Here is a 24928-nt window from a genome sequence, read left to right as displayed (position 1 = left end):
GAGGGGAAAAGGGAGAGGAAAAGAGAGAATCTTAAGCAGATTCTGCTCTGAGCGCACGGCTCAACAGGAGCCTTGATCTCATGACCCCGAGATCATGACCTGAGCCGAAATCAAGGGTTGGGTGTACAACAGACTGAGTCACCCAGGTACCCCACCACGTGGCCATGGATTGTTCTGGTGTGGCTACAACCACCACACTGGCCCACAACACGATGATATTATATTAACTGGATCTACTAAGAATGAAATAACAAATATCCCAGGGGCCTCAGAAAGGCAGAGAAGATAAACCCCATGGAATTTCAAGGTCTTATTTACAATCTGGTCAAGTAACTAGGGATCCAGAAGCCTAAGGCATGCTGGCATAGTTCCTCCAAAGTCAAAAACCAATGAATTAGCCTTTGGCTGCCCACTGCAAGAAAAGATTCGTATGCTTGAAGGGTGTCTCTAGATTTTGGAGATAGTTTTGTCCTGCTGTTCTGGGTAACCCAGCAGTTCTGAGTGCGGCATTGAGTAAGAAACAATTTGCAAGGCTCGAGCTGTAGCGTAAATTGTTGTCTCGTCACAAAAAAGCACGGCTTCTGAATGTATTTATGTCCTCTGTAAGTCCCACTGCGGGGAGGGGGGGGGGAGGCAGCCACGTGGATTATCAGGAGGAAAGCTGACCTGCCCTGAAAGTCCTGGCCATTCACTTTGCCCAGGCAACCTGGTGCTTGTTCAGGGGCTTCCATGTGAAAGTGGTCACAGAGATCGCTGTGCATTGTGGTCAGGAATGGACGCTGTGCATTGGTTTGAAAATAGGGACTTCTCATCACTAAAGATGAGTTAGCTGCTGCCTACCTAAGTCCCCAGGCTGCCAATGGCAGAGGCCAAACCTGAGCCCCCCCCTTTTTTTTTAAAGATTTTATTTATTTACAGACAGAGATCACAGGTAGGCAGAGAGGCAGGCAGAGGGGTTGGAGGGGGGAAGCAGGCTCCCTGCTGAGCAGAGAGCCTGCTTTGGGGCTGGATCCCAGGACCCTGGAATCATAACCTGTGCCGAAGGCAGGGGCTTTAACCCACTAAGCCACCCAGGTGCCCCAACTCTGAGCCCTTTAATGGCCCCTTTCCCTACGTGGGCTTCCTAGTCACCTGGCAAAGATTCCATTGGACCCCTTTCCACATGGAGGGAGCAGTGCTCTGTCTCGATGCATATTCCAGACGCAAATTTGCCTTGCCTGCCTGAAACGCTTCTATGGACCTCCAGAAAGCTTTATGCACCACTGGGATGCCCTGCCATCACAGAAAAAAAACGGAGGGACTCATCTGATGGTGGTGACGGTGTGGCAATAAGCCCAGATCCACAGAACATGCTGGTCTTGCCACATATCCCATCACCAGAACAGACTTGATAGAATGCTTGGTAGCTCTCTGATGACTCATCTACATTCAGCGGAGAGGAAATCCCCAGGGCTTAGGGACCTGTTCTACAGGATGCACCGTGCCTTGAGCCAGTAGAGAGTAAAGAGTAGCCAATAAAGAGATGACCATTGAGCACTGAGATCCTGTGAAAAGAAGGTTGGGTGCCCCAGGGGACTGGAAGGCAAGAGGAGAGAAGGTGGGCTAATTACCCCCCGAGCCCCCTCCCTGCCACATGGCCATGAGCATGTTCTTAGACCTTATCTGCTCTCTAGTGACCTCCTCTTTAGCTATCGCCTTGCTCCTTTCAGTAACTGCCCCCTCTCCTATCCCCTCAGGCCCAGGGGAGAGAAAGGCTTCCCCATCTACTGATTTCATTTAATCTTGCCCTCATGTGAGTAAAGCATCCTTCAATAAACTCGTGTCCATCTGATTTCTGTCTGGACCCTGACCACTGTATGTCAGAGGTTAAGACCACCACGGTAGAGTACAGAACAGCTCCCTTACCCCCAAAAGCCCCCTTGTGCTCCATCCCCCGGAGTCACACCCTCCTCTGCCCCTAGTCTCGGCAATTACTGATCTCTCTTCCATTCCTATTGTTTTGCCTTTTCCAGAATGTCACATAGATGGAAGAGATCCTAGACGTGTGGGTTAAAGAGGTTTGGACAATAATTGAAAACATACCACTGGGTATTGGTTCTATGCTTAATGTAATTTGGGCTAAATGGCTTACTGTTTCTGCTTGTAGAGCTTCTGTTGGGCACTCCCAGGGTGAGTGGGAAAATTCTCACCGGGAGATGTTTCTGAGCGAGAACGTGTTCACATGATGAATAAGAAAGTATCTCGGCGAATACACAAGTCAGAGCAAGTCACTGTCTTTATTCCTTCCCCTCAGCTCTCCCTCAAACCCCACTCTTCGTATTTAAACACTGATTTTATTTTTAACAGATGTACTTTATATAAAAGCCTAGGCAACATCGAAAAGCACAGCACATTAGCAATAAAGGTCAAGTTAGTTGTTCAATTAAAGTCTACCATTACATTAAAATAAAAATATATATGGAAAACGGCTTTTTAAAGTCTCTAGAATATGATTGCAGTCAAGATTTTATGCTTTGTTACCAAGATGTTAGGGTTTTTAATTTAGGCCCTAGATCTTGAGTATTTTGTTCTAAAACACAACAAACTCAACAAGATGCCTTTTTTTCCCTCCCTATACTATCCATTTTCGAGTTGGATAGGAGGAATAATTTCTCCAGCCATTTTATTATGAAGGTTTAGATTTTATTTTACTTGCTTGTTTTATTCTTTCCTATGTTGTCTGAGATTTTTTTTTAAAGGATGTATTTTTAAGTTTTATTTCTCAAATTAAGAAGAACTAAAATGAACTTTTTTCTTTCCGTGTAGACTTTGAGTTTTTTTTTTTAATTTTTTCAATTTATTTATTTTCAGAAAAACAGTATTCATTATTTTTTCACCACACCCAGTGCTCCATGCAATCTGTGCCCTCTATAATACCCACCACCTGGTACCCCAACCTCGCACCCCCCCCGCCACTTCAAACCCCTCAGATTGTTTTTCAGAGTCCATAGTCTCTCGTGATTCACCTCCCCTTCCAATTTCCCCCAACTCCCTTCTCCTCTCTAACTCCCCATGTCCTCCATGCTATTTGTTATGCTCCACAAATAAGTGAAACCATATGATAATTGACTCTCTCTGCTTGACTTATTTTACTCAGCATAATCTCTTCCAGTCCCGTCCATGTTGCTACAAAAGTTTTAACCCACATACAGATTCACGTCACCACTGCCCCACACAAGACGCAGAACAGCTCTATCACCCCACCGCCTTCCCAGCGCTGCCCCTCCAGAGTTGGACCTCCCCCCGCCGACCCCCGTCCTAGAGACCAATGACCTCCTCTTTGATCCTACTGTTTTGTCTCCTCCTGAATGTCCTAGAGACAGACTCCTAGAGCAGCAGCCTTTGAGACTGGTTCTTCCGAATGTCGCTGGCATTCAGTGCCGTTTGCGTCGGAAGCTCATCCCTTCCTATCGCTGAGAGATATGCCATCGTGCTGATGGCCCACTTTGCTTGTCCAATCGCCTGCTGAAGGACACTTGGAGCCGTTCCCATTTGGGTGAATTATGACCAGAGCTACTATGAACATTCATGTACAGATTTTTTTAGTGAACTTTTGGTATTTTTTCAATACAAAAGTCATACAGAATTAGCCCAGCACAATCACAGACCCATGAAGCTGCGAGGGCAGATCCAGGGGCGCTCAGGCTGCTCACTTCTGGCAACAACAGGTGTGCCCTTGTCCCCACACTGTCCCTCCCAGCAGTCTGCATTGTTCTGCCTCCTCGGTGGCTGGAGAGGAGAGCAAGGCAGGGAGGAAACAGCCCTGCCACTCGCTGCCACTGGGGGTGACACCAGTCCCACCTCTGACCCCTGTTTCATGAGGCCAGTGCTTTCCTCGTAGAAACCAGCAGGTTCTCTCTTCTTAGGAGGTGACATAATGAGTGGTAAGTCCCCAACCATCACCCTCTAAGGTCAAGAAATCACCGTGACAGTGCTGGGAACCCGGTGTTCTCTCTGAAGGTGAGACGGCAAACAACACAGCAGGTGGATGGGCCAGTGTAGACCACACTGTACAGAAATGTCTGCACAGGAGAGTCATCTAGAGTGATGGAACAGACTGGAAGGACACATTAAACCAAACTATGGAGAGAATTGAATGTATGACAAAGCAGACATTAGAAACAAGGGGGAAAGAATAATAAGTGGTGGTGGTAAAACAGATTATCTATTTGGGAAAAGAATGTGAATTTGGATGCCCACCTTATGTCAGGATGAATTAAAGTGTTTTGTTTTCAAAGACTAAGAAAAACAAGCAGAGTAGAAAAGCATATTTATATCAAGCCTGGGCAGGAATGATGAATTTATAGATTACGCAACAGAAGACATTCCAAAAGAAGATTAATGTATTTGATTATATTAAAACATAAACTTCAGAACAATGAGGTGTCACGTGAACGAAGGGGAAGCAGCAGGCTTGGAAGAATGGCAGCACGAAGCTGCCCTGCTTATGACAGAAAAGGGTTCTCTCTTAATAATTAATTAATTACAAAAAATTATTAAACAGAAAGGTGATAAAACTGACTTCAAATGCCGGCAGCGGGGGCATTCCCCAGTCAGGACACAAGGAGGATCCCCATCAGGGGAGATGCGATCAGCGCGCGGCCTCACAGAATGGTCCGGGCCCAGCATTGCTCCAAGAAATATAAATTACGACAATAACGAGGCACCATTTTATACCTCTTAAGCTATCAATATTTTAAAACAATGTTAATATTCAATGCCAGAAGGCATATGAAACTAGAACACTCATACGACGTTGACGGGGATATAAATCACTATTATTTTTTCAGATTGGGCGATCCTTATAAAAATGTACACAAGTATTTGCACTCCGGCCTTGAATTGGACACAAAGCCTGTCCCTGACCCTTTGGCGGCGGCCATGACCCCAGTCCCCTCCCGAGGCCTTGCCCGCCCTCTACCCCACCTCTGGCTCCCTCTTGCCTCCGGCTTCTGTCAGGCCCTGGACCATGACATGGTGGGGTTGCCTGTCCTGGGGCTTTCCCCCTGGTGTCTCAGGTCTCTGCTTAAAGCTCATTTGCAGAGAAGCTTCCTGAGGTCCTCCCCAACACTCTCACGATGGCCCCATCACACTGCACACCTCCCTTCAGCCCGGTGCGTCTGTGGACTGTCACCGCACCCGCTAGCAGGTAGTACCCTCTGAGCACAGGGCCCATGTCTTCCTCTCCAATGAGTCCCTAGCGCCTAGCACAGCACCTGGCACATAGTGAAGGCTCCAGAACTATCCATGGACTGGCTAAACAAATAAATGAAAGAACATGTGCAAATCTAAAGAAACCAAAGACTCAAGAGTAACTCGGTTAGAAACATTCTGGTCTATAGAACTGAAGAGCCCAGATGGTCGGTCATGACCCCATCCACCAGCCCCAGTGGAATGCTGCTTGCTTCCTCTGGATGGCATCTCTTCCCCCAGCCACCCGCGTGGGAGACTCTTCTACATCTCTCGAAGTTTCCATTCAGCTCTGTTTACTCTCTGGAGACTTTTCTAACTTCCCAGCCAGCAGGAACACATTAAGGTAAGATTTCTGGCAACATAGTGGCTCTCTCCCCAACTTCCTCATATAATCACAGAAATATATCAACCAATACATCAACTATATCAACACTTACTGGAATAAATATATCAACAAAATGATCTTAAACATACAGTACAAATTGAAACCAAGAAAGGGAAATCCACAGGTGCCAGAAGCCTGGGACAGAGAGAATGTGAGTTATTCCCACAAGAGCCCAGGGAGGGTGTCAGACCTGGACGGAGCAGCCTGTGCTAAAGGCAGCCCTGGGACCTCCCGCAGGCACTAAGAGGCTGGGGTTTAATGCCAATTCAGGGCTCAGAGACCTGAGCCTGCTAGACTGGGAGATCTGGCACAGTTGAGAGTTTAGGAACCAAAACAGATTCTAGGAAAACAGAAAGGAACCCAGACAGATAAAGACATGGAAAATGCAAGGAAGCCTAAGAGACAGGGAAAGTGGAAGGACGAAGTTCAACAAATATTTAATAAGACTTCCAGAAGAAAAGGCCAGTGAGAGTGGAGTAGAGACAATACCCAAAGAGTAGCAGCAGGGAATGTTCTAGAATTCATGAAAGATACTAATCCTCACCATGAGGCAGCATGTGTCTGGGGAGGTTAAATAAACAGACATCTCTAGCAAGACACATTGTAGGGAAACTGGAAAGTAACAAAAATAAAGAGAAAAATCTTGAAGGCAACCAGAAAAAGAAAAAACAGATCACCCAGAAAGTACTGGCAATTAGACAGCAGACTCGCAACAGCAACAGAAGAGGCCAGAAGACTGTAAAGAGTGTCTTTCAGAAGACAGCTCTCAGATAAGAACTGTATTCCCTGTGTAATCTCCATTAAAGAGTGAGTAGAAAATAGACATTTTTGAAAACAAAGACTAGCCGCCCCCACTCCCCGCCCACTCACAGCACCTCACTTAAAGGATTATTACGGAACACACTTCAGGAAATTGAATTCTGAATGAGGGGTGAGACTGAAGAAGTAGTGGTGAGCCAACAAAGTGGTAAATCTGGGAAAACCTACAAACAAACACAGATTGCAAGAAAAAAACAAAAAAACCCCACAACAACACACCCAATAATGAAGACTAATTCGGGTCCTACCAAAACAAAGCCAGACTGAAACACTAGCAGATAGGAACATGTCCATTGAAGCCACTTGTTTTATTCAGGACAGTAGAAATATTGTGAACTTTTGGCTTTATCGGTTCAGAACATGTGTTAAAAATTTAAGGGTAACTTCTTCTATAAGAATAGAAATAAATTATTTAAGTCTCAAGACAGTGGAGGGGAAAGCGCATGATAAGGAAAACTTAGAACCAAACACAGTGGAGGAGGGAAAAAGGAAAAGAACCGAGAAAAATCAGAGATAACCATAGAGCAGTAGAAGGGAAAAACCCAAACACACCCATAACAAGACACAGGAACATGCTACACTTGACTGCTGAAAAGGCAAAGATGTTCATTTGGAATTTTTTAAACACAGATATGCTGTTTTACAAGAAGCATACTACGTAGTAGTAACGGTGACAATTAAATAGTTGAGAAAAGACACACTGGACAAACACCGATCCAAAGAAAACTGTTACGGGTATTTCAGTATCCAAGAAGAAAGCCACAGAAGCGAGAGGGACAGAAAGGTAACACCATAATTATAAAGGGAAGAGTTGACAGGAAGACAGGACAAGTCTTAACTTGCAGATATGTGCACCAGAAGACAAACCTGATTCATAATTCAAGATATCCATACTTGGTATTCACCGCACTGTTGTCCCTGTGTCCAGTTCTACTGGGAATCATGGGTGAACTCAACAGAGGACACAACTCAGATATCCCTAGGTCTCTGGTGAGAACACGTTGTCACAATGGCACAACCGTGGCTGCCCTTAGTGTCCTAATACATATGTTACTCTGCACGCCCATTGTGGTCTTCATAGCTACCATCGTTCTGGTGGTCCCTGCTGCTGTGGGACTCTTTTGTAATTTGTTTCTAGGTTCTTAGCACTTTCCATAATGTCTGGTAGAGAAAGGGACTCAATATGCATCTATTTCTTTTTTTTTTTTTTAAAGATTTTATTTATTTATTTGACAGACAGAGATCCCAAGTAGGCAGAGAGGCAGGCAGAGAGAGAGGGGGAAGCAGGCTCCCTAATGAGCAGAGAGTCCGACGCAGGGCTCAATCCCAGGACCCTGGGATCATGACCTGAGCTGAAGGTAGAGGCTTTAAGCCACTGAGCCACCCAGGCGCCCCAATATACATCTATTTTACTTATCATTTTGTGGGTGCCTGGTGGCTCTGTTGGTTGAGCACCAGACTCTTGGTTTCGACTCAGGTCATGATCTCAGGATTTTGGGATGGAATCCCACATCAGGCTCTGTGTTCAGTGTGGAATCTCTCCCTTTAATAAATAAATAAAATTGGGGCACCTCGGTGGCTCAGTGGGTTAAAGCCTCTACCTTCAGCTCAGGTCATGATCCCAGGGTCCTGGGATCAAGCCCCACATTATGCTCTCTGCTCAGCAGGGAGCCTACTTCCCCCTCTCTCTCTGCCTGCCTCTTTGCCTACTTGGGATCTCTGTCTGTCAAATAAATAAATAAAATCTTTAAAAATAAATAAAGGAATAAAATCTTAAAATAACTTTGAAGATGATGAAGCCAACATCATGCCTGTCTGTCATATGCATCCCTATTTGAAAAGCACAACGTAAAACTGTAGATGTACTTTAATTACAAATACATACAACTTACATATGTATGTAGATACAGGCGAAGGGAGTGTGGAAAGGTGAAAGCAGTAAATTTGTTACATAAGGTGGATTGTGACTTTTTGGGTTTTATTTTTATTATTGTTTTTAAATTATTACTTGTATAATTTTGAAAATGAAATAAAGAGAAATGACTATATGACTTTTGGTCATCCAACGAAGTATTTCCTAAAAATTGTCACCATGTTGGGATAGAACAACAGAACTGTTTTCTGAGCCATGGAAATACTCACTCCTAGGGCCACATCTTGCCTTTTACTCTAGAAGCCACGGTGGCAGCACACAGTGATCCTCTCTGGATGTACGGAGGGTCAAGAAGGAAAGAGGAGTCTGTGGGGAAGGGACCCAGTTGGCCTTGCTTAATACTAGTTTTCCTGGGGCACCTGGATGGGTCCATCAGTTAAGCATCCGACTCTTGATTTCAGTTCAGGTCATGATCTCAGGGTTGTGAGCCCTGTGTCAGGTTCCACGCTTGAAGCCTGCTTGAGATTCTCTCTCTGCCCCTCCTCCGGCTCAGGTGCTCTCTCTCTCTCTTAAAAAAAAAAAATACTATTTTCCCCCTCTTCTCTCTTGCCTCTCCTTTCTAGGTAACCGAGGTGTCCAGCAATTATCCAGAGCTTCACAAGACAATCTTTCCAGTAGCCTCTACCCTACTTCCCCTGAGACAGGGTGCTCTGAGCTACCCAGACAGAGCACCGGGTAAATTAAAGACGGTATTCCTTATGCAGAGTCTGGTCTATGTGCACCATTTCTAAAGGAAACAGTGATCTTTGGAGAAATGGCTGATTCCAGGTCGGGGGCAAGCAATGTACCAGAAGAGCGGGAGCATGTCAGAAACCAAGAGAGCTATCGGCGACCGCTAGGGTCGCACCGACAGGACCCAGCAGCCAGCATGAAAGGCAAGACGGTCCAGACTGAAGGTCAGTGAGAACAGGGATGGCCTGAAACACATCAGATATGTGGGCACTCGTGAATTATGATCATTTTTGTATGAAAAATTGCTCATTGCTCACTTTGGAAGGATGCTTGGGAACCAATTCATTATCTTGGAAGGTGGTAAGCGAAGGAAAGAGCTCAGGACATCCTGCCTTTCTTACACAAAGTGTGTCTCGTTGTTACCAAGCAGCTGAAGAAGGGAAGCTTTCATTACAGGAGGACTCCAACCAATAAGAGAAGAAATGACAGACGGGCGATACCCACACTTTATAATCCCCGGTGAGTGCGCGGTTGTGGGAAGGACCAACCATGGCTGCTAACACCACACAGAGAGACAGCCAGTCCACACGTGCCTGCCACCCCCTAGGAAGTATTCTTGCCAGAACACCTGAACACACATCTGAATAACAATCCATTTAGGGGCAGGGGGGTTGGGAGAGGGAGACAGGAGGACATGTCAAATGTCACTGCAGATCAGTCAGACGTCGGGTGGAAGAAATACCATGTAATAAACACATCATAACACATACATCACAAGGGAACAAATTAACAAAGACAGTGAGACCCTACAGACTAAAAACAGAATTGTGGGAAATCAATCAACTGCAACGCACAGACCTTATTTGGATCCTGACTCAAGTTGTAAAGGAAAATCTATGATCGGTTAGATTTGAAACCTGGCTGGATGTTTAACAATATTATTGATAATTCTATTAGGTGCAAAACCAGTATTTCTACCATGTTTTTTAAAAGCGCTCTTATCTTTGAGAAACACATAGTGAGATCTTTGCAGTAAAATATGGTATCTGGTATTTGTTTCAAAAACATCTGGGATTGGGGCGCCTGGGTGACACAGTCAGGTAAGTGACTGCCTTCAGCTCAGGTCATGATCTCAGGGTCCTGGGATGGAGCCCTGCCTGGGGCTCCCAGTTCTGTGGGAGTCTGCTTCTCCCTCTCCCTCCACCGCTCCCCCTGCTTGGGCTCTCGCTCGTTCTCTTTCTCTCTGTGTCAAATAAATAAATAAAAACTTTTAAAAAATGCCTGGGGTTAATGGAAAACGGAGCAGGAAGAGAAAAGAAACGATGGACCACGAGCTGAATACCGAAGCTGGGTAGTGGGTACGTGACTGGATTCCTTACAGTATTCTCTTTACTTTTGCATGTGTTTGAAATTTTCAAGAAAAAAAAAGTCCAAGACATTAATAAAAAATAAATGAAGCTGCTCCTTATTCTCACGGTTGACATTTGAGGGTGGGAAAATTGTCAAGGAAACAATGGGACTCTTACCTTTTCATTAACTGGATAAAAATTCTCCTTGGTAATCGGTACACAAAGGTGTCGAGAACAATCTTTAGGTAATTCAAAGATACATATCCACTTTTGGAGGGGTCCCCAGCACTCAGGGCCTTTTCAACCTTTTCATAAGCCTTGGGAAGCTGTAGGGAACGAAAATTTGAGTGTTGCATTCGTAGAAATCCACTTCACAGAGCTGTTCACCCAGTGTATTTTTACCAAAATCTCGTCACATTTCCCCCTCCAAAAACTGATCAAAAAGATAACGATGGCACGTTCTGAACTTCAAATGTTTAATTGATGAACTCACTGCAGAAGAGTATCCCCAGCCCCAGCGACTCAACTGACAAGGCAGACAAGTTTCTCAGGGAAAAACAGCCATATAATAGCTTCACCTCAAATTTCAGAGCTAAAAATATTCAGTGGATCTGCCAGTTTGATACATCTTTCTTAATATACTTTCAAGCCATTCCTACTGTGAGCCCACGCTATGCTCCTCCTGATTAAGTTGGGTCAATCAAACGAAAAAGCTGGCAACATTTTATTAAAAGCAGAAGTAGCTTTTAGACTAAGGAAAATCATTAATATAAAGATTGCGTAAACAGAGTACACATTGTACATTTCTTTAATTATTTTTTCTTTTTTAAACGGGAATCACAAACAATCAGGGTGAATGAGCCTCGCTTATGGGACTTCTAAAATTCAGCAAAGTAGGTTAACCACTGATTTTTATAGGACTCATAAAAATACTATGAAGATTGGTTTTATTTCCAAAGGTTTCCCACTGTTTGTTATTGAGTAATAGCAGTACTCTCCGATATTTCCAACCCTCTCCACTTGGTCTGAATTGTTGCCCCCATCCCCTCTAACTGCAATGAGAAACAAAATAGCCACCAACCTAGTACATAAGGTGACTTAAAAAAAAATTATGACAAACCAGAAGAGACTCTTAATCTCACAAAACAAACCGAGGGTTGCTGGGGGGAACGGAGGTAGGGAGACAGCAGTGGGGTGACGGACACTGGGGGGGCACGTGCTATGGGGACTGCTGTGAAGTGTGTAAGCCTGACGATTCACAGACCTGTACCCCTGGGGCAAATAATACATTATACATTAACAAAAATAATTGTAAAAATATTTTCTATGCTGGAACATAGAAATACATGCACAAGAGTCTCCACCCACCAAAGGAATAAGAAGCAATTCACTGAAATTTCCATAGGGTACACGAGAATGTTGGGAATCTAATGGGAAGACCTTTAAAAATACTTAGAGAATTGCAGGGCCTAAATTTCTTAGAAAGTTGCACAAAACTAACCCAAAATGTGGCTGAATTTGCCCCTATCTCTTTCAGGGCGATGGGTTCACAGAGAGAAGGCAGAGCCAGACGTGGAGTACCGTCTCAGTGTATTCACTGAATTAATGAAATTGCTTTTACTATCTTGATGACATGGGTTTCCATTGACGTTTTTTCTGGGACAATGTTTCTGACATAATCAAGAGCTTTTAGGAAAAGAGCAGGGAGTGAAACAGACACAGTGTCTTGGTGGCATGTATAAACCTCTCAGGGATTTTCATTGTAACTGTTTATAATGAAACAAAAGGGAAAAATGCAAGGAATTCAGCAAAGTAAAAAGAAGGACGTAAAGACACCTGGGAGTCTCTCCATCCAGTTTTTTTCTGTAGTGTTGCAAAAGCTCCCATAATGATCATATAAACCTATAACTTTACAAAAAATGTGATAATGGCTATACGTTTAGATGGGACAGGGGCTTTTTTCATTGAACAGTATCTCATGATTTTTTTTCCTGTAAGAACTTATGTCAACCATCACGCTTTAAATGATGTGTAGCATGCCATCATGTTACTGACGGACCAGCAAAAGGTACGCTCCTTCTGTTTGTACATGTAATGTGTATAAACATTCCCTTGATCCGCTATCTAAATGAGGTCTTTTCCCGTATTTATCGCATTTATGAATGTGTTGAATACCCTCTCCCTGATGTGAGTTTGTGCAATCTCCACGAGAGCATATTGTGTCTGTTTTGTTCACTAATAATGACCTAGAATGAAGCAGAATTTGGCACACTGAGGACACTCAATAAACAGTAGTTTAAAACGAATACATTTTTACCAAAAACATTCTAAAGAAAGGCTACAAAATGTATAAAGCTATGAGACATAAAAATTAAAATCATAGCTGAGATGACATTCTATCTGCATCAGACAAAGTAAAATTTTAAAGTCTAACAATAATTGGGGCGCTGGGCCAGTTCCGCGGGTTGGGCCTCCGACTCTTGGTTTCAGCTCAGGACGTGGTCTCGAGGTTGTGGGTTGGAGCCTCGTAACAGGCTCGGGGCTTAGTGTGGATTCTGCTTTTTCCTCTCTCGGTGTTCCTCCCCTGACTTGTGCTCGCTGTCTCTCTCTCTCTCTCTAATAAATACATAAGATCTTTAAAGAAAAAAAGTCTAGCGATATCCGGTGTTGGTGAGTAGGTAGAATGACGGGACTTCTTTCTCATATGCTGTGGTTGGGTGAGCAAACTCTTATTTTGAAAGGCAATTTGATACTGCCAATAAAGCTGAGAAGTGTGTCTGCTACAAACTGGCATGTAATTCCACTCCTAGGCGTAATTCCTGGAGAGACCTTTGCACAGGTGCACCAAAAGATACGGATGCAACCCCTTCCAGGGGCGCCATGTGGATTAGCACAAAACAGGGAGCAATCTCCATGCATCCATAAGAGAACGTGTAATTTGTGTGTATATAGACAATGGAAAACCACAGGAAGAAAAAAAAGAAAGATCAGATAAAAAACAAAGAGCTCAGTCTGTAAGGAAACATACTACAAATAAATATAAACACATCATCTACAAAGGTTTCATGCCATAAAAAGAAACTAAGAATAGGAATTCATTACAAGAAACAGCAAGCGTAAGAGACAAGGCTGAAATTCAAATGAATAATAAAGAAATGGCTCAAAAGACTGTCACTGAAGGCAGAGGAAAAAGACAAAAGCACTGGGTCAAGTTGGGAGCAGGTGGCAGCCGTCAAGGGTAGACCAAGATGGCCGGTGGGAGGACAGCCGGGAACACCACGGAGGGAACGGAAGATGCAGGCAGCGCAGAGGGAAGGCGGGAAGGAGGCAAGGACGGAAGGTGGGGGAAGACTTTAGCGACACAGAAAAAGTTTTCTGCAAATGAAGGGAGGACTGAATCTGTCCATCAAAAAGAACACCTTGTGATCCAGAAAACTTTGACAAAATGCTTAAGGTCAGTACAGCTCAGTTTCACTTTTTAATTTCAAGGAGTCAAAACAACAACAACAACAACAACAACAAAAACCACCCCTAAACCCAAACCCAAAACTTTAGGCATCACCTTGTAGGTGATTTAGGGAATCACCTACAAGGGGAAAAAATATCTGCTGCCCCCAGGCTGCTTCTCCAGAGCACCCAGTGCCAGAAGACAATGGAATGATGCTTACAACACTCTGAGGGAGAGAAAGGAAGATAGAAGAATTATATCCAGCCACGTTGTTCTAGTAGGAAAGTCTCAAGTATGAAAAAACAGAGGGAATAAAGTACCCATGAGCCTTTCTTAAGGAAATTACTTGACAGTGAAATCCAGCCAGCCCCAAAATAAATCAAAATAATGAACTCTGAAAGGGATTAACTATGGTAAGCACTGGAGTGTAGTGATGTGCACTGAACCCACGCAAATACGAAACGAAGACAAGACAACTAGGGGAATTATAGGAACAGAATGGAGTGTTAATATCATTGTAAGCCCTGACTAAGAACAAAACAGAAACAACGAAACTTGTGAGGTGGGGAGTAGAGAGGGCCACAGGAAGTGAGAGCCCGCCCCGCGCTGCCTATAATCGAAAGATCCTTCACAAACACCATCATTTCTGCAATTTTTAATGGCTTTCTTAATCTCTTTTCTTGTCTTGAAGTCCCTTTTAGGACCTAATATATCTTGTGGTAAAGAAATATTTACCAAAGTGCACATGTATCTTCAGCTTCACTTGAAGCCGGACTTGACAAGAACTTGGACTTAAACTTGGCCCCAGGCCCGACGGGCAGGGTAACTTTGATCTGGTCATTAAACCCCTCCATGCCTCAGTTTCCTCAAGTTGAAGCCAGGATGGTAAGAGTGCCTTCACGGAGCTGCTGGAAGGCTGAGGAGGGGAATACCCAACAAGGCCTGGCACACGGGAGGCCCCACAGAAGGGTTCATTATGCGGGGGCCATGTCTCCTTTACCTCTGGTAAATTCAAAGACATTTAAATTAAATATGTCTTATTTGTAAAAAGGAGCATGATTCTCTTCTTATAAAATTATTTCTATCCATGTATCCACCCACCCAGCCACCAAGGCAGCCGTCCTTCTATATATACGAATAAAGACAGACCTAGAATTATGTTCGCCAAATGTTGCCTTTGATTATTTCTGGGTGGTGGATTTTGAATAATTTATACTTTCTTCTTTGTACTTTTCAGAATTGCTTACTTTTTTGGTAGTGCTAATGCATTTTGTAATGGTTCTGTTTTTATGAAAACAATAAATTTATTAACAACAATAACAGAAAACAAGTTTTACTAATTTACCAACACAATATTACATACACTCACTTCTCCAACACCTTAATCAACACTGGTTTTTGTTCATTTTTTTCCTCATTGACATTTTTCTCCAGAAAATTCTATATTCATTGTTAAAAGTTCTACGTACCTTTGGAATATTTATGATTTTTCTCTTTTTTATGTGGCACATATTTTGTCAAGTTTCCCATTTGCTTACACAAAGTTTTGCTGTGCAAAAGCTTTTCATTTTAATATAATCAGATGTATCAGTCTTTTTCTTTATGGTTTTTGGGCTTTACATCACTCTTAAAAGGAAGTCTCAATTTCAAGATTAAAAAATTTTCACACACATTTTTAAATCTAATAGTGGATGCATATAGAATTTGCTTTGGTGTGAAGAATGGAAGGTTACAAACGTTTCCCCGAAATGGCTGCCTCGTGAATTATCCGAATTACTGGGTGAGCCACTCCCCAGATCCACCACACTGTCTGGGAAGGCCTGATATCATATGCTAAACTCACACATAGAGACCAATCCATTACCTACTAGTAGTCGGTAAGACAGTGCCATAGTGTCTTAAATATTATGCCTTTATAATTTTTAAAAGCTTTATTTTTAAGTAATCTCCATACTCAGTGTGGGGCTCAAACTTATAACTCTGAGATCAAGAGATGAGTACTCTACCTACTGAACCAGCCAGGCACCCCTATAAATTATTTTTTATGTGGTACTGCAAGTCCTTTCCCATAACTTTTCAAAAGAAAATATATACATATGTATTACATATATGTATATGCATATATACATCTATATATGGGTGTGTGTGTATATTAGATAGATATGCATATATCCAGATAGATATGGATACATCCTTATATCCAGAAATAAGGAGAGCAGATATGAATGCTGAATCTTCCTATCCAAAAAAAGAGCTCTTCATTTATTCAAGTTTTCCTTTATTTTACTCAATAAAGTTGTCCTTAGAGCAGTCTTGACTATTTCTTACCACATTTAGTATGTGAGTAGTACAGAGGAGACGCTTAAGAACCAGACTCTCACCACCTCTACTATTACCAAAGGACTGTCATCAGGACTTGAAGGAGGCCTCAGGGTTGGGGACGTGGAAGGAGGATCGAAGCAAATTTTAGAAATAACGTCAAGACCTAACGGTTTTCCACAGCTGTCAATTTCCTCAGTTCACACTGTAGAGAACCCTGGCATGAGGGAGACACTCTTACCTCTTGGCAAAAGGTCCTCTCAATTTCGTCTAAGGACCGGTTTTTCCAGACATTTTCCGAGGAAGCAGAGCTGTGCAGGCACTCCTCTTTGGAATTCTTGACTGGCTGATTGTTCCATGAGATCTCTATTAAAACAAAAGAGCTTCCTCTTATTCATGTTGCCAAAGGTATGTTTAAATATCCAGGGTTCCCTTTTCATCCTAAGCTGTCCGGTAAAAAGTAGGACCAGAATGGATCAAAAGCATGAGAAGCCATGTAATAAATGGTATTGAAATAATTGGCTGAACAACTTGGGAAAAAATGTGAATCAACCTGCTATCTTGTGCTAGGATAAACCTTAGATAGAGTAAAAAGTACACCAAGTGAAATAATAAAACCATGAAAGCAGCAGAAGAAAATTAAGATGGATATTACATAGCATACAATCTCTGTGCACAGTCTTTCCAAGGGACACATTATAGCCCCAAATCATTTAAATAATGGATAGGTCTGATGGTACAAATATTTATTTTTTGTTTGGTTAAAAACACACACACACAAATCACAATGAAAGAAAAACAAGTGAGAAAAAGTGTAGGTTAATTACCATGATGCATGAGTAGCTCTTATGAATCAATCAGATAAGTACTCACAGAACAATAGACTAAGGTTATAAACAGGTAATTCACATGAAAAGAACTAAAAACACAACAGATGTATGAAAAAGTACTCAAACTCATTGGTAATTGTAAGTCTAACGAAAACAAGTTAATTTTTTTCCACTTGTCAAAGAGGCATGGATACAAGGGAATGATGAAGAAATCGGTTCTGGCCTATGTATAGAAAACCTGGGACCTAAACACTCTGAAATCTCCTAGAATTTTACACAAATAGAATTACATGACTACTCAACAGACGTATATGGGTGCAGGTATTTTCTGCACTGTTTCAAGATTTTTAAAAATTGAAACAATTCAAATGCCCATTAATAGAGGATTGGTTTTATAACTTATGGCTCATCAAGCCTCTAAAATACCACAGACATTAAAAACAAAGGTGCCTGTCTAAATTAATAGGCGTGGAAATTTTTCCTTGATATGTATTGTTTCATGATTGAAAGGATGACTAGCATAATTTAATTTTCATTCTAATACATATGTTGTGTATTTGCAGGTCTACCCATCCACCTACACCCCCCCAGCCATCCATCTACCCAGCCATGCAGCAGAAAATAAATTGGGGAGGACAATACATCAAAAAGAACACAGTGGTAGGATTCAGGTGGAAGGAATCCGGGGATTGTTATTCGTGTTTTTTGTGGTTTCTGCCTTTTTTGCAGCCAGCTTGTATTACTTTTATAATAAAAGAGAATAAAATAAATCTAAAATATAGCCGTTTTCTTTCTCAAAGTCGACTGCAAAGAATCACAAATGGTTTCCCAGATTTATTTCCTAAAATGTCTGCAAATAAGCTTCACTCAAATTAAGCACACTTACAACGACTCAGCTGCAGTTAACAAACTGCCAGTCATCTGGAATTCCATTTCCTACCTCAAAAAACAACGGGGGGAAAAAAAAAGAAAGAAAAGAAAAGAAAAGCAAGAAAGAAAAAAGTAAAAGAAAAATAGCTTCCCCCGGTGGACCCCGCTGGCTATATAATGAAATACAAAGGCAGAACTTGGTCTGAAATTCTGCGGCCTTGGTGGGCCAGGCATTTGAAACTGGCATCTCCAAACACACTTGAGAGCCTCATCCAGTGACAGGGAAGCGAACCCACAGAACTGGGCTCTGACTCAGTTGCGGCCGTGGAGCCCAGTTTTCTGACCCCGCATATTATGTGTGTGTTTCACTCCGCAGCACTGATGCTCTAACAGTGGTACACAGGGACACACGGCACACTGAGGGAAACCCGCTCTGGCTCCGTAAACATCGGGCTTTGGGAGCTCGCAGTCCAGGGACCCGTGTCATTAAATCCGCTACCCCAGACTAGCTACAGAACTCACCCATGCCTTGTTCAAGGGTGTGTCTTGTCATAGTCACGCCAGGCCTCACCCATCAGCCCAGCTTAATAATTCCTGCCACCTGCTAATTTCCCCCAAAGGGTCTGTGCTGATGTGAACTGGGGTAGAGAGGAAATCCAAAGCTTACATGTGCACTTACGTAGGTCATCGGTGCACGGAAGGAACCCCACCTCCCAATGTCATTTCTTCAGGTGCCAGATAGTGCTTTTGACAAGCAAGATGATGGCTTATTAGGAACATAAACATAGCAAAGCCAGAAACATGCAAAATGAACAGGAAACATTGTTCTATATATTTAGAAAAGTCAAATGTTGTTGTCCCTGCAAATATTAAACCTAGAGACTCTCTGACATGGGTAAAAACAGCATCAAATCCACCAACAGCTCCTGGTAGTGAGCCCCTGTAGAACACATTTTCCCCAAAAAGGAACTGACATGAGCAGATCATATCCTTATCATTCATAGTCCGTAGACAAAAGAAAAGCAGGAGTTCGTATGAGAAATAGAATCAGATATAGCAGTATGTGGAATTACGTGCTTAATTAAGAAAATGAAATTTTGGGGAAAATGCAAATAGGGGACATTTATTTTCTTAAGATATTATTTATTTATTTTTAAAAGAGAGAAAGAGCAAGCATTAAGTGGCCAGGGGAGGGTCAGGAAACGAGAAGACTCCACACTGTGTGTGGAGCCTGATGCAGGATTTGGTCTCATGACCCTGAGATCATGACCTGAGCCAAAGTCAAGAGTCGGACGCTTAACGTCCCGGGGACCTATACTTTAAAATTATTGCTCTCTTGAGAATATCTTCTCCAAATCACCACATAGAAAACGAGTATTATTAAAACTTAGTAAAAATGTCATCCTAGAAAAATCAGAAACAGTGTAGACTTTACTTTTCTGTCCATGTGCTTCAGGGTTGGAGTGCCAAGAGAAGAACTTCTCAGCGGAAGCTCCAATGTCAGATCCAGAAACTCTGGAAACAGTACGAAGGTGAGGGGCACTCACTCTGGATCCACACACGGACTCGGCAATCTTCCATCACCAACTGTTCAGGCCTATGCTTTTGGGTCCCCATTTGCAAGAAGAAATGGACAGAAATGCCACAGAGCTGCCAAGAGGATTGACGTTGTGATGAGTGCATAAGGCCTGGCACTCACCAGACCCTCAGTACATATTAGCTACTTATTGATTTATGAGAAAGATCTCAAATGATCTTTCATTTGAGGAGAACAGTATCAATCAGGGAGAACAGTACCAATCAGAGCTAGAAAAACTCTGAAATTGGATGACAGAGCTCTGAAGCAAATCAGAAATAAAACTGTCTCAGAAACTGAACTAAAATGAATACAAGAGCAAACAAACAACAGTAAGGAGGGTGAAAAAGAAAAAAAATTGCATCAAGTAAACAAAAAAGAAAAAGGTAGGAAGGAATGCTTGAAGAAAGTTACAGTCTAAAAAAGAAGACAGGAAAAGAAATCCAGGATACATGTAAAAGGTATCATTGGGAAGAAAATCTAACTACAGAATGGTTCAGATGCTAAAAATTGCAATTCCAGAAGCCTTCCTGAAATAAAAGACTCAAACCTGCCAATTCAAATAGCATACAGATCCTTACAGAATCAATCACAAGTGTCCAACATCATGACTCATTCTAGCAAAATTACTGGGTTTTAAATAAAAAGAAAAAAAATTACCTGGATATCTGAACAAAATGACCAAGTCTCTAATAAGGGAAATAAAGTCAGACTGTCTGTCATCAAACTTCTTCAGCAAAACTTTAAGTCACTACGCAATGGGTAAAAATATTTAAGATCCTGGGGCGCCTGGTGGCTCAGTTGGTTCAGCAACTGCCTTCAGCTCAGGTCATGATCCTGGAGTCTCAGGATCGAGTCCTGAAACAGGATCCCTGCTCGGCGGGGAGTCTGCTTCTCCCTCTGACTCTCCCCCTTCTCTTGCTCTATCTCTCTCAAATAAATAAATAAAATCTCTTTTAAAAATATTTAAGACCCTTAAGGAATGAAAATCTGAACCAAGGATTTTATATACATAGTGATTTTTTGTTGTTTTTCATTTGTTTTAAACATTTTTATATAAATTCAATTAATCAACATATAATGTATCATTGGTTTCACCGGTACAGGCATGCGATTCTTCAGTCTTCTAGAACACCCAGTCTTCCTTCCGTCTCGTGCCCTCCTTAACGCCGTCACCCAGTTACCCCAGCAACTCTCCAGTAACCCTCAGTTTGTTTCCTCTGATGAAGAGCTGTTTTTTTTAAAGCTTTTATTTATTTACTTGACAGAGATCACAAGTAGGCAGAGAGGCAGGCAGAGAGAGAGAGGGAGAGGGAAGCAGGCTCCCCGCCAAGCTGAGAGCCCGATGTGGGACTCGATCCCAGGACCCTGAGATCATGACCGGAGTCAAAGGCAGCAGCTTAACCCACTGAGCCACCCAGGCGCCCCTGATGAAGAGTTTTTTATGGTTTGTCTCCCTCTCTGGTTTCATCTTGTTTCATTTTTTCCTCCCTTCCCTATGGTCCTCTGTTTTGTTTCTGAAATTCCATACATGAGTGAAGCCATATGATAACTGTCTTTCTCTGGTGGACTTATTTCACTTAGCATAATGCCCTCTGGTTCTATCCACATCATTGAAAGTGGCAAGATTCCATTTTTGATGGCTGAGTAATATTCCACTGTATATATATATACATACATCTTCTTTATCCCTTCATCTGTTGATGGACCTCTTGGCTCTTTCCACAGTTTGGCTACTGTGGACATTGCTGCCATGAACACTGGTGGCAGGTGCCCCTTGGATCACTGCATTCAGACAAACTGATTTTTTAACTGTACAGGCCACATACAGACTGTCATGAACGTGTAAGAAATCAAAGGATGTCATTTTCGTGAGCACATCTCAAGAAATCAACCAGAGGACAAGACTCAAATAACCTAAATGACAAGGGAAACCAAGCACATGAGCAGAATGGGATAAACGTTCTCACTCCTAATGTGGCAGTTATATGGAAGCCAGGTCCACACAGAAAGACCTACTACCTTCCTCACACAGAGAGAAATCAGAAGATGAATCAAAACCTAAAAGGACCTGTGACCTATTCCATATAATGGCACTGTCTTCTTTGTTTGATCGATACCCTGAGCAACCTATCTGCTGCATTCCTTGGCTTTTTCCAAAACAGTTTGGTAAGGCGGGGATTCAAATTAGCCAACCGACGGTCCAGATGAAAGAATTTCCATGATAAGTCAACCCAGAAGGGATATGCTGATCCTGTCATATCCAGACTTTGGGGCTGAGGATTTTGAGCTGATGGGATGGCATGGGGAGGGCTGGGGAGGGACCGGCAGGTGCCTGTGATTCCTCCTTCCCCACTACACACCAGTAAACAGACCTCTGTGTTAATATAATGCAGCCCGAAGCCCCAAATTACTACAGCTGACCCCCGAACAGCATGAGGGTTAGTGGTACCAAACCCCGCACAGTCAAAACCTGCATATAGCTTTTGACTCCCCCAAATTTAACTACTAAGAGCAATAAGAACTTGAGCAAACACTGCAGGAACAGGAATATACAGAATAACCAGATATATATCTCATATTGAATCAAATTGACAATGTGTTTCATTGTGAGATGCACCATTATTTTATGTATCCCTAACGAACAGAAAAGTTGCCAATTACTGACAAGAAAATGGAAAAAAAATGAGAGTTCCATGTTGGAACTGAAACTATTACACAACTTTTCCTACTTAACAATTCCTAATGACATAAGCAAAAATTAGAAAAATCAGGGACACCTGGGTGGCTCAGTGGGTTAAAGCCTCTGCCTTTGGCTCAGGTCATGATCCTAGGGTCCTGGGATCGAGTCCCGCATCGGGCTCTCTGCTTTGCAGGGAGCCTGCTTCCTCCTCTCTCTCTCTCTCTGCCTGCCTCTCTGCCTACTTGTGATCTTAGTCTGTCAAACAAATAAAATCTTAAAAAAAAAAAAAAAGAAAAAGAAAAATTAGAAAGTAAAAATTAGAATAAGCAAAAATAAGTAAGAAAATAAGTGAATAAATAAGTAAATAAGTAAAAATTGGGAAAAAATCTACCAGTGTAGACTGAGGCAAGAAGAAACTATTAATTTAGGCAGCCAGAAAGTTCTACTTCCAATTATAGTGGATTGGCCCATATTGAACCTATCCTTTCAGCAGATAACAATTATAAACTCTGGCCAAAATATAAACAAAAAGCTATCTGACAGCACTAGAGGGCAACTGACATCAACCTGAGTCCAAGTTTGGAAAAACAGAGAAACACTTGACTGCATTTCTCGTTAGTTCTGGCTTTTTGCCTGAGGGCAGGTCTCAGCCAAACCGATGCTAAATGGATAGAATCTGGATATAAACCCAGGGTCCTGTTGGCTTTAGGAAATAGAAAACAGAGTTCAGAATTATACAGCAGCTGGAAAGTAAGAAAGTAAGGAAAACCCCAAAAAGAAAAGCACAGAGGAGGACTTCTAACATCTGTGCATAATTTCTGCCAAGATCTTGGGCTAACCCCTGAACAGGACTTGTACAGCATACAATAAGAAACCCAGCTAAGGCTAAAATAGCACAACAAAGATTTCAAGTGTGAAAGCCCTGTGGGGGGAGGGGGCGGAGGACAAAGTGCTTGAGTCCAGGCAAATCAACTGGCTGCTAAGACAAATGCTTAAATTCCTCAGAGGCATAAAAGAGACCGCACAGTCTCTACAATGCAAGATTTACTTTACGCAGGATAAATTCCAAAACTGTGAGACGGGGACAGACAAAACAAAACAAAACAGGAACCTGTGATCCCCGTTCAAGAAAAAAACAAAACAAACCAAAATAAGGATCAATAAAGACCAGACTCTGAGATGATCTAAATGTTGGAACTAGCAGATGAAAACTTTAAAACATTTAAGAGTTTAAGTTTCAAAGTGTTTGAGAATATAAAGGAAAATATACTCTTAATGAGTGAACAGATAGAAAATCTCAGCAGAGCAAGAGAAGCTGCATTCTGTCTCTATAGTGTATATAAAAGCACACCATGTAACAGCAATATAATAAAAGATAGGAAAGACGAATTGGAAATACTGATGGTAAAGTTCTTATACTTCATGAGAATTAGTATAATACTATTTGAAAGTAGACTAACTAACAATGCATAATAGAATAAAAAGTATCCATTAACACAATGTTCTTTTTTTTTTTTAAGGTTTTATTTATTGGACAGACAGAGATCACAAGTAGGCAGAGGGTGGGGGGGAAGCAGGCTCCCCACTGAGCTGAGAGCCTAATGCGGGGCTCGATCCCAGGACCCTGAGATCATGACCTGAGCCGAAGGTAGAGGCTTAACCCACTGAGCCACCCAGGCGCCCCTACCCAATGTTCTTGAAATGAGGAAAACTCTACTGGAAAAGTGTCGAGGGCTGGTCTAGGTGGACTGGGAAGAAAGGAGAGCCGAAGGCAGCTGTTTAACCCATTGAGCCACCCAGGCACCCCAATTCCTATGCTTTTTTAATACTCAAGGAAAAAGGAAAAGTAGAAAAGTAGAAACTTTCTTAAAATAGCATCTATATGAACCCATTTTTACAAATGTCTTTCTTCCTCTCTGTCTCTCCCTCTCAGGCATTTTAACAGTCTGCTTTGGAATTAAACAGTTCAAATATCAACTCCACCAAAAACACACTGTATGACTTTGAGGACTTCATTTAGCACCCTTGAGTTCACATTTTCTCATCTGAGAAATGGGACAATAATACCCAATTCACAAAGTTGCTGAGTGTACAAAGTACAAAAGTACAAAGGTACTGAGAGAAATCAAAATTAAAATTAAAGCTTATAAAGTGTTTATTAAAAAAACATAATAAATAAATGCTTTTTATTATTATATTCTTTATTATATTCTTTATGTGACTTATTTTATGCCTTACCTGTCCTGTTTTTTAAAAATACACACACATACACCCATATGCACATACTCCTTAAAGATACAATATGTTACTGGGCTTTGAACCCAAGGAAGGGACTAGTGGCCTGGCTTCACATGTAGGTCTAATACAATGCAGAAACTACACAGCTACTCGCCCTTTTATACAAAGATTTTTCCCATCACAAAAGGAGTAACAGGTTCATTACACAAATTTGTGAATATAGAAGCAGCAGAAAAAAGAACCAAACAACAACCCAGACACACATCACTTAAAGACAATCTGTATTCTAGAATTCCTTTCCCATCATTTACTGATACCCCACGTACACTTGCCGTGTGACCATTAACTTCACGGAAATCATCGCTCGTAGCTGCACGTTTTACCAGGTGCATGTGCTGTGACTCACGGAATCCTTCTGCTGTGGTTAGACATTTATGTTGTTCTTCTAAATTACAATGCTACGACTATCTTTGTGCATAAGGCAGTTTCCGTATTTGAAAGTACTTCCTCAGAACAGATTCAGAGAAGAGGGATTATCATGCCAAAGGACACTGAAGTCTTTAGCTATATGCTT

General features: G+C 42.1%; 1 protein-coding gene across 10 annotated transcripts in view; it reads right to left on the bottom strand.

Moving 5' to 3' along the window:
- The window catches only part of EFCAB6 (EF-hand calcium binding domain 6), a 218989-nt gene that overhangs the window by 131190 nt on the left and 62871 nt on the right, over positions 1-24928 (bottom strand). For all 10 annotated transcript variants that reach the window (XM_004771166.3, XM_045083732.1, XM_045083734.1 and 7 more), the window contains 2 exons: positions 16399-16523; positions 10568-10716 (listed from right to left, as the gene is read on the bottom strand). In XM_004771166.3, the coding sequence (XP_004771223.2) occupies positions 10568-10716; positions 16399-16523 (274 nt within the window). The remainder of the gene's footprint in view (positions 1-10567; positions 10717-16398; positions 16524-24928) is intronic.

The sequence above is a fragment of the Mustela putorius genome, unplaced genomic scaffold, assembly GCF_011764305.1.
Source record: "Mustela putorius furo isolate JIRA1106 unplaced genomic scaffold, ASM1176430v1.1 tig00000738_pilon_pilon_pilon, whole genome shotgun sequence".
In the NCBI taxonomy this organism is placed as follows: Eukaryota; Metazoa; Chordata; class Mammalia; order Carnivora; family Mustelidae; genus Mustela; species Mustela putorius.
The sequence above is the reverse complement of the archived record's forward strand: the minus strand, read 5'-3'. Positions and strand labels throughout refer to the sequence as shown.